At 40.6% G+C, this 10,205-nt stretch overlaps 1 protein-coding gene across 1 annotated transcript in view; it reads left to right on the top strand.

The window, feature by feature from the left end:
* LOC118420446 overlaps positions 1 to 9,707 on the top strand; it is a 16,315-nt gene extending 6,608 nt beyond the window's left edge. Inside the window, exons 10-18 of the mRNA XM_035827288.1 lie at positions 250 to 311; positions 628 to 720; positions 984 to 1,031; positions 1,619 to 1,751; positions 3,534 to 5,775; positions 6,201 to 6,238; positions 6,371 to 6,460; positions 7,116 to 7,198; positions 9,142 to 9,707. Of these exons, the coding sequence (XP_035683181.1) occupies positions 250 to 311; positions 628 to 720; positions 984 to 1,031; positions 1,619 to 1,751; positions 3,534 to 5,775; positions 6,201 to 6,238; positions 6,371 to 6,460; positions 7,116 to 7,198; positions 9,142 to 9,348 (2,996 nt within the window). The 3' untranslated portion in view covers positions 9,349 to 9,707. The remainder of the gene's footprint in view (positions 1 to 249; positions 312 to 627; positions 721 to 983; positions 1,032 to 1,618; positions 1,752 to 3,533; positions 5,776 to 6,200; positions 6,239 to 6,370; positions 6,461 to 7,115; positions 7,199 to 9,141) is intronic.
* Positions 9,708 to 10,205: the final 498 nt, after the last annotated feature.

Genomic DNA, 10,205 nt, shown 5'->3' with positions numbered 1-10,205 from the left:
TATTCCACCTGGTGCCATAATACTGCCACCTCAAAAAAACATTAGTATATATATATATAGAGGTCTTTCCAAGATTGTCTTGAACACCGAATGTTAAATATCCTAAATCTATTACAATTCAGATATTTAGGTGTTGAGAAGGCCTCTATAACAATGTTTTTTGAGGTGGCAGTATTATGGCACCTGGTGGAATTATGCGAATGTATGTTAAATAGAGAATACAAAACTGTGTATTCCGTATCACTTTAGGTACCAGCCTGACTACAGGCCAGATCTCCCCAAGGCTGTTGGCCTATCCAACCCACGGGAGGGCTGGGACTGAGGGTGATGCAGAATACACTGTTATATTCTTTTTTTATGTCATACCTACCCAAGAAAACAAACATTTCAATGCAAGATGTGCCAGAAGTTGGAACAATTTCACCTCAAACAACAAAATTGTAAGGCTAAAGCATATCCAGCTTCTGAATCTGGTATTCAGATTTTCGACGGAGGTGCACAATGTCATTTTTTTAAAAGTACTATTCGTGAGGTGAACGATATCTTATATTTTAGCATGCTTCACATTGTTGATTTGTTGGATGAATACTTTAATTGCACTTATCTGTTCCATTGACTGTTCCATAGACTGACAGTGTGGACCTGGACCCAGTCACTGCACATCTGTGTGGGCCAACTTCTGACCTTCAGAACTACAAGGTCATTGGTGTGGTCGACAAGGTGAGTACATCAGTGTCTATACCATGTTTATTTGACATTAACACTTGACAAGATGAAGGTCAAGTTTGTAAATGCTAAGTATCAGGCAGTTTTTCATCCAATAAGAGAATGAAAGCCTTATGGCACCCCCAGGGCCACTTGAGTCCAGGACTACATTGTAAGACATGTACAATATTGGATTACTTCTAAAGTACAAATGTATAAGGAAGCACAATGGTTTATACCTGGAGTAATTGCTTGAAATGTGTTTTTTGCTTTTGCAGGTTGCCTTAGTGATTGACATCACTACCAACAATACATATGTCATCAAGGTAAGTTTTCTAGTGTTTATCTTGTTTATATTAACACCCTATAATATCACACAACTGTTGCAGAGTCGACCATGCATCTCAATATCCAAGTTTGCTAACCAGCTGTCATTATCATTCATTACCTTGGATTGACCTTTACTATCATTTGTTACCAGTACATATACAAATGTACATCATCCTGCCAAAAAGGGCTGAAAGACCTGAAGTATAATGGAATTTGTGGTTCAAAGATTTAAACAACATATGTTTCCAGTCAGTATTTAGAACAGAGCTGGATCCAAGACCTGTCCATCTGTCCAAGGACAGAAATTTGCTTGTTGACATTACACCGATAAGAGTGAATTTAAAACTTAAAAGGAAAAAATGAAAATGAAAAGTAAAATGTAACAACATGGCTTCTAAACAATGAGTGGGACAGAAAAGAATTGAAAGCTGGAGACAGTCCTGATTTAGAGCTATAAAAGTTCACAGTGGGATGTGAAGGTAAGACTGTATTGTGAAGAGTTTGAAATTCTGTTGTACTTTTATATGCATATTTTGCTTTGGAATTAAAAGTTATGTTCTATATTTTTCTTGACATGTATTAGGTTCTCCAGAAGGATAGTGGTGACCACACATGTCACAAAAGCATAGTTCCTGCCAGAATACCCTACATGGTCCAGCTGTACTGTTACTATACCACCGAACATGCTGTGTTCCTAGTGCTGGAGTATGCAGCAGGTAACAATGTCATGAAAATCTTTTTATCAAATATACAAGTCATTCCTAGTATAACAGTAAATGCAGATGTTTTGGACCGGTCTGTATTTTACTGTATTACACAGGATCAAAGTTGTATTGCACAGACTTCTGTAGAATGATTCAAATGCATTTTTCTTGCTGTTGAAAATTAAAATACCAGTGAGATCAAGATGTTGGAATTGTTGTTGTTACAAATTTTTGAATGAGGACACTACATTTTGTCAACTTCCAGTACATTTGCATTGAAATTCATGTTTTCTCTGATGGCTGTGACAAAAATACTATTAGACTAGAAAGGCCGACATTTGCTTGGGAGCAAATACAGCATATTGCAATCCATCTTCATACAATAAAGGACTCTTCCAGAACACCCCAATCTATGCAAAATGGACCAGTCTATGTGGCCCATTTCCCATTTATAGTGCTAAAGCTACCCCAACACCAAATTCCAGATCAGTTGGCTTTCTCATGACACAGGAAGCAAAAATGTACATTTTTGGTCAAAAATGGCAAAAAATCAAAAATTTCACAATTTTTGATTGATGTACACCATAGGTGTGGATAGAGCCCTGTGGCTACATACTGTACGCACCTTCATACCAAATTTCAGACCATTTGGTTTTCATACATAGGCACAGGAGCCAAAACTTAACATTTTTAGTCCATAAATGGCAAAAAATCCCAAAATTCAACAATTCAAGGTAATGTATGCCCAAAGTGAAAATGAGGCACTGTGGGCACATACCAGACACACCTTCATGCCGAATTTCAGGTCATTAGGTTTTCATACAAGGGTATAGGAGCCAAAAATAAACATTTTTAGTCAAAAATGGCCGAAAAACCCAAAATAACTCATTTTTGAAATGATCGATAACGAAAGCGTTGATGTGGTCCTGTTGTCATATGTCCAATGCACCTATGTACTAAATTGCAGGTCATTTGGTTTCCATACAAGGGCATAGAAGCCAAAGATATACATTTTTAGTAAAAAATGGCCAAAAACCCTAAAATAACTCATTTTTGAAGTGATCTATGAAGAAAGTGTTGATGGTTTTCTGTGCTCATATGTCCAATGCACCTCTGTACCAAATTTCAGGCCATTAGGTTGTAATACCAGGGCACAGGGTCCCAAAATATACATAATTGGTCTAAAAATGACCAAAAACCCTAAATATCATAAATTCTAAGGCCTCTATGAAGAAAGTGAAAAAAACGTCTGGGGGTATTTGCTATTTCTACCACCCTGCCAAATTTTAGCTCATTTGATCCAAAAATGAAAAAGTTGAATCAACTTGAAGATTTTGACAGGAGGAGAAGAGACTCAGCAAAAACAATATATTGCAATCCCATACTATGTATGGATTGCAATATAAATACAACATGGTCAGAGTGCCCTCTAGCCTTCTACTGTTGAAGGAGCCAACCTGGTAACAAAGATGATACAGAATTCCCCATGTTGTATTCTATATGACATTGCACACATACACGCACACTATTATGTAATACAAAGAGCCACATGGAAGCACAGTATGAAGAGTAGCTGACTGCTGCCTACCCCTTTGTCAGGGATCCCAGCAGCAGTATAATCAAATACAATGTAATGGATAATACATGTACTGCTACATGTACACAATGTGTCTTTGAGCCGTTTAAGTATCTGCTACAAAATGTACATCTTGAGATAATAGCACCGAGTTTCTGTTAGTTGTTACATTTCTACATCCACTGGTTAAGACTAAGTCTTGATGTTTGATGTTTTAGGAGGAAAGCTGTGGAGCAGCATCAGTGGGTACCTCCACCAGCACAGCACCTTCGGCCAGGACAGCGGGGAGTTCCAAGAGCGTAGCCTGGAGGAGGGTTCCCACGCCTCCCATGGTAGGACCTCCAGTACCGTGGAACACACGTCCGCTGCATCCAGCAACAAGACCCTCAGCCCAAAACATCAGCCATCTCTCAAGTCTGGAGACAATCCCGAGAACGATGCGTCGCCAGAAGACTTGTTACTGGCGCAGATTGATCAAGAGTTGCAGTTGGAAAAGGCAACAGATGACCACAGGGACACTTCGATGGACGATGACCTGACGGCGGGGCCAGAGCCGGTCAGCAGTTACGTTGACCTGTTCCACCAGTACGAGAAGGAGCGGGATCGCGCGAGCAGCTTCTCCAGCGACCTCGCCAGCCCCGTGTACGGTGACGAGTACGTCTTCGACGACAGACACAGAAGTATGACCAGCGACAGCCTGATATCTCCGGTCAAACTGCGAGACAGAGACTCTTCCTTTCTCAGTGATGTTGGCGATGTGAGCGCCATACTTGCACAGGAAGACAACACTGAGGAACCAATGGTGCACAGCAACAGTGGGACGTTCCTCCCCAGTAAGATCCCCAATGCAGACATGCATGTGTTCAGTATTGAGAGTATGGAAGAGGAAGACTTTACGTCTGTTCTGGAACTGAACAAGAAGAACGAAGAGTTCAAAAGTATCTACGACTCCGTTGTTGCGGAAGAAAACGAAATGGAGAGAGATCCTTTTGGGCTCAGCGAGGGAGATGAGTTTGGAACAACAGAGCAGCATGTAGATATCAGAGTAGATAATTTACAAACAGATGTAGCCACAAGTGAATCAGAACATTGTCTTATAGAGAAGACAGGTGTAGAATGTGCACATAAAGAGGAAGACGAAGGTAAAGACGAAGAAGTTTTCTCTCATAATGAGACAGGTCTCAATGATGAAAATGCAAATGGGATGATTGAATGTGTCAGAGAAGATTCTTCTGAAGAAGGTACAGAGTCTACTGTAGTGTCAGACAGAAAGTCAGAGTCAAACAGATTACAAGGAGAAAGGGTAGAGTCAGAAGAAGTGGTCAGTGAAGGAACATGTCTGTCAGAACACAATGACCAAACTGTTGCAAACAAACATGATGTTGAGACCATAAGGGACAAAGAAATTGACTCCTGTGGGCCTGCACTCACTGATATGGATGCAAGACTGAATACAATGGAAATGGAAGGAGAAACAGTTCTGCCAAGTACAGTGCAGAGAACAGGTTCCCTTGTTTCTGATGATGTCAATGATTCCTCACAGACCCCATCACTACCTTGTGAAGCTGGTACTTTGCCACAGTCTGACCCTGGTTCCACAGGGGTACCTCCTGGTTCCACAGGGGTCCCTCGTGGTTCCACAGAAGAGGAGTCCAACCCCTTGAGTGAAGAACAGCAGAAGGTTCTGGACAAACTGATGCAGATGCGACCTGCGGGCAGGAAGCATTCTTACAAGAAAGGTTCTTACAACATCCGGGTGAATCCACTGGAGGACATGGACCAGGAAGAGGGGGTGGATGAGGACGTATTTAAGTTAGAATACCCCCCTGTACGGCTGGACATTGACCCCGACGATGCCCCTATTTTGAACACGGGTACCTTCAGTACGACAGTAGCCCTGGAAGGTGACGCAAAGTCTTCTGTGATGATTCATAAGGACACCATCCCCAGTCTGCCTGTAACACCTATAAAGAGGAGGTCTAGCTCGAGCACCTCTAGCGGAACAAAATCTCCCGGATACATCTCACCAAGGTTGTCACCACAACAGAGCCCTGTAAAACAAACATCATCAGGAGACCGCAGAAGTACTAGCGGAGGTAGTCCAAGAGAAAGATTGGACTCTCTGGACACTTCCACACCAGAAAAGAAATCTGACAAGGCAGCAAAATTGCCTTTGAGAAAACCTTCAGCAGAGAGTGCAGAATTGAGACATGGCTCTGATACATCTGGACAGTCCCCAAAACAGTTCAACATCTACTCAGGAAGAAGGGATGAATCATTTATGGATCAGGGGGAGGATGTGCGGCCAAGGAAAAGGACGACGTCTGTATTGTTTTCGCATTTAGATAAATCGGCTAAGTCGTTCCAGGGCATGACGCTGCCAGAGCCATGTGTGAGACAGTGGGCAGCGGAGATTGTCATTGCCTTGTCCAAACTACACCAAAGAGGCATCATCTGCAGGTGAAAGTCCCTCAAATCTTTCAGTTTCTTTCTTTCAATTTCTTTCTTTATTGTGAATTTGCAAACTAGAGGTTCCAAATGAGTACATCTTTGGAAGTACATAATGAAATACTGTTGGGAGTGTGTGTGTGTGTGTGTGTGTGTGTGTGTGTGTGTGTGTGTGTGTGTGTGTGTTGAGGGGAGGGGTGTCAAGTTGCCTTTATTTGGTCTGTATTATCCTCAAAAGCCTTTTCGACTGAAGGGATTTTTACACCAGAAGAATTAGTACAGCATGTAACTCAGACTGCTACAAAATGTACATCCTACAGTACCTGGACAAGATAGGCTCAAGTTATGACTTAATCAATGTGTTAAGTTATTATTGAACATTATTATGGCTTTTCACAATCCTCGTGATGAATTCTTTTGTTTTAATCCCATCACAGAGACCTGAGTCCGGACAATGTGCTATTGAGTGACAGAGGTAGGATTGACTTATTGTTATCACTGTTTGATGCTTATTAAAATGACATATAAGTTCTTTAAGGCACCAGGCACATACATTTTGTACAATGAAGATGTTTAAACATTCTTGATCTCTCTTGTCGCTCCTCAGGTCACATCCGCCTGACCTACTTCAGCCAGTGGACCAGTGTGGACAGGTCCTTCAGCTGGCCATCAAGTCAACAGCTGTATGTGGCACCTGGTAAATGGTTACCTTGATATTGTCATACAATACAGGCTTTGGGGTTTGCATCATGCCCCGCAGTCTCCAGTATCACCTTTTGAGATGCTTTCTTGGTATTTGGTGACCGATATTGTGGGATATCCAGCAAAATTCAACAAGGAATTTAATGATATCCCCCAGTAGACACCATGAAATCATATGAGGATTCCACCAAATCAAGTGGGGCTGTGATGCATATCCTGAAGCTTTCATTGTATCTCATAACCACACACTTTCTCAATTGACTTATGGAAAGCAAAGGTAAAATTCAAACACGTACATGTACTATACAAGGCTTTCTTCTTCTTCTTCGTGTCATCACCACACTTTCCTGGTCCAGAATGTACCCTAAGGTCCAGTCATTATGCCAAGAAAAAAGGTTGTGTTTCTGGTTTCCTGACCGACCATAGCAAAAACCTGTTGATCGTTGACCCTAATGCCTTTTTTCTGGTCGCCTGCTGACATACGACTTAAAATTTTCAATCTGACATCTGAGTGGTGTAATTCAAACAGACTTCAAAACCTGTGGATGGTATGGCTAGATAAGGTAAAAAGGTACATGCAAACTTGCATTACTCATATGCTGTTTTGAATATTGTAATTGATGTACATTGTGTTTATATTCTTGCTACAGAAGTGGCAAGTGTGTTCAGGGTGACGCCGGCTTGTGATTGGTGGAGCTTGGGGGCTTTGTTGTTTGAACTTCTCACAGGAAAGGTCAGTTAGTAATTTCTTTTTGATTTTTGTTTTGAACATACGTGTATGATGCATGTGTGTGCGACTGTGTCCCTGTGTCTGTGTTTTTCCACAATTACAGTTACAGAGGTACACATACTAGACACATTGTAAGATCCAATTGAGGGTCAATCTTTTAACAAAATTTAAACATGCCTGTGGGTATACAACTGGGTGTTTCTTGGCAATAACAATGGAGAGGGATTCATCAAATTAAGCAAGGTGTTTGTTATAATGCCACTCTGATCAACCTTCTCTCAATGATGTCTTTAACCCTCAAACCACCGTACCTTTTTTGTGACGTAGATTACCATTTGGGGTCAAAACTGACCCCATCACGTTTTGTACCAATACAGTTTTTTTTATGACTCTTTTTGTGATTTGTATATATGTATAGCTTCATTAATCTATGTGGAACAGTTTGACATGATTAAGTAAGAATAATTCTAGCTCATTATCATAATTTACGCAAAAGATCATGGGGACCACATTTTGCACTAACACTATTCAAACCGGGTAAAGTTGTTTTTATGCCTGAACCAACTTCAAAGTCACATAGCCCCTGAATAGCTTATGCTAGGGCCACAAAACTTGGTCCCTTTTGAGAAAATGTTGATTGCAAGCAATTAAAGTGAATAAGATAAGTTAATCATTTTTCACGTTGCCATGGCAACGGAATTATGACAGGCATATCTATTATGCAATTTTCTAATTTTGGCTTAAACATTTAAGTTTTAAGGTTTTCTTGGCAAAACACACTTGTTCATGACATCTTATAAAATTCAACGTAAATTTCACGATTCAATATTAATATGTTATGCTAATTTGATGACGTCATCAGTCGAAATCCAAGATGGCGGCCAACTTAAGCTAAATGACGTCACAGCGTCGTCATATAACATGATAATAACACAAAAGTTGTTACGATAATTTTGTTGCACATGTACACCATTCTCTGAAAATTTCGTGTTCATACGATAAGTAGTTTAGGCGTGGGTCTCAAAAGTTTGTTTGAAAAAATGCTGGGGTCAGTTTTGACCCCACTGGACCATACATAAACTTTCTATGATAACTTAATCAACAATGAGCCAATCTCTGTAAAAACGTATGAGAAGTTATAAGACATATATACAAACAAACTCATGGGAGGAAATTTGTTTTCAACCAGAAATGTCATAATGGCACATATTAATATACGCCTGGGGTCAGTTTTGGCCCCATACGGTGCTTTGAGGGCTGTAATGAGGAACAGTATCTGAGTAATGGCAATATATGACACAGGACTGCCATGATTATAATTGTGAATTTTGATTTCTAATGAGTTAAGACAAACCTTTAATTGTAAAACATATCTGTTCTGACATTTTTATCATCACAAAGAAGGGAACAAAGGAATTCACTTGAAGTAGAATATAATTCTTTTGATAGCCTAATCTTTTTTGCTAGTCTAAGTGACTTGTACGTTACCCATTGTGTAGGGGTGGGTATCAGTATGGTGTACCTTTTGTTCGATTGGTCCAAGAAAACTGGACCTGAAGAAAATTAGTGGACAAGATGTTGGACCGATTCAAAAATGAACAGAATATACCGATAGGTGTTCACATGTTTGGGGGCTTAAAGGTCCAAGAAAATAATAAGAGCGAAGAATAGGAGAGTCAATAGTCATTTTAAACCAGAGGCAGTTAGTGTTGTTTACATGAAGATGGACGCCAATGGACGTCGAATACTCAACCAAACAGAATCCTTTTTAGTGAAGTAGACCATTGTTTTGAATATAAGTTCACAGATAGTAAGTTCAGGTCTGGACCTGGACCTGGATCTGATCCTCTGGACCTTGACCGTATCTGGACATGAATTTTCTGTACTGGCACCCACCTCTACCAGTGTGTTTAAAATGGTCTTCATTCATTCATTGATGCTTACAGGCACTTCTGGACTGCCATCCGGCAGGCATCACCTCCCACACCAGTCTGCACATCCCGGAGCATGTCTCCACGGAGGCACGCGGCCTCCTGCAGCAGCTGCTCCAGCCTAACGTCTCCGAGAGGCTGGGCAGCGGGATCGACGGGGCCGAGGACATCAAGGCTCATCCCTTCTTCAGAGACATCAACTGGGAGGAGCTCAGGGAATGAGAAGTATGTGTGATTGTGGACCTGTTACATGACCAACAACACAGTTCCCCAGTCTTCCCTGTATGAAAAAAGCTAGGCCATGTGCAATAAGCATGGAAAAAAGACATTCTGTTGTGTGTCAGTAGTTCGGGGCAAAGGACATCAAGGCACATCCCTTCTTTAGAGACATCAACTGGGAAGAGCTGAGGGAATGTGTGATTGTGGACCTGTTACGTGATTGCAGGGTTCTAGCCAGCGTCAGTCCTTCCGTCCTTTGACAGAATCTTGCAGCTGGGGAGGTACAAAAATTTTGCTTATTCCGTCCTCTGTGACGGACAATAATCTGCATATTAGGCCACACCAATTTAATTTCTTGGTTCACGGATTTTTCATAAAAAATATGGAGCGAAAGGGCGAAATAAAAATAAAAATAAAAATTGTAAAATGGTGGGGGTAAAGGTAACGGTTAATCCAAAACATAAAGAAAAAAAGTTTTCAGCTTGAAAAAAGTACAAAAACACTATTTTTGTACAGTAACAGCACCTGTACCCACACTTTATGGAGCTTATAATATAAAGGTCAATTTGCTACACCAGAAAGTTGGTGAATGGTTTCATTAATGGTGAAAATTTGATAAGTGGTAATTTTTATTTTTATTTTTTTTCCCAAAAAATAGGAGCGAGCGAATCCGTGAACCAAGAAATTAAATCGGTGTGGCCTTATAATGATATTTAAAAAATTTTGAAAATTTGCAATGATCTCCAGAAATTCAGCACAGATGGCATTGAACCAAGCTGAGTCTACTCTACAAGCAAAATTTGCCCCTCAAAATGCAGGAAATAGAGTGTTTCAGAGGGTCTAGATTTCAAAATTTTCCC

Source organism: Branchiostoma floridae, chromosome 1, assembly GCF_000003815.2.
Source record: "Branchiostoma floridae strain S238N-H82 chromosome 1, Bfl_VNyyK, whole genome shotgun sequence".
Lineage (NCBI taxonomy): Eukaryota > Metazoa > Chordata > Leptocardii > Amphioxiformes > Branchiostomatidae > Branchiostoma > Branchiostoma floridae.
This window is presented reverse-complemented; position numbering and strand designations above follow the sequence as displayed.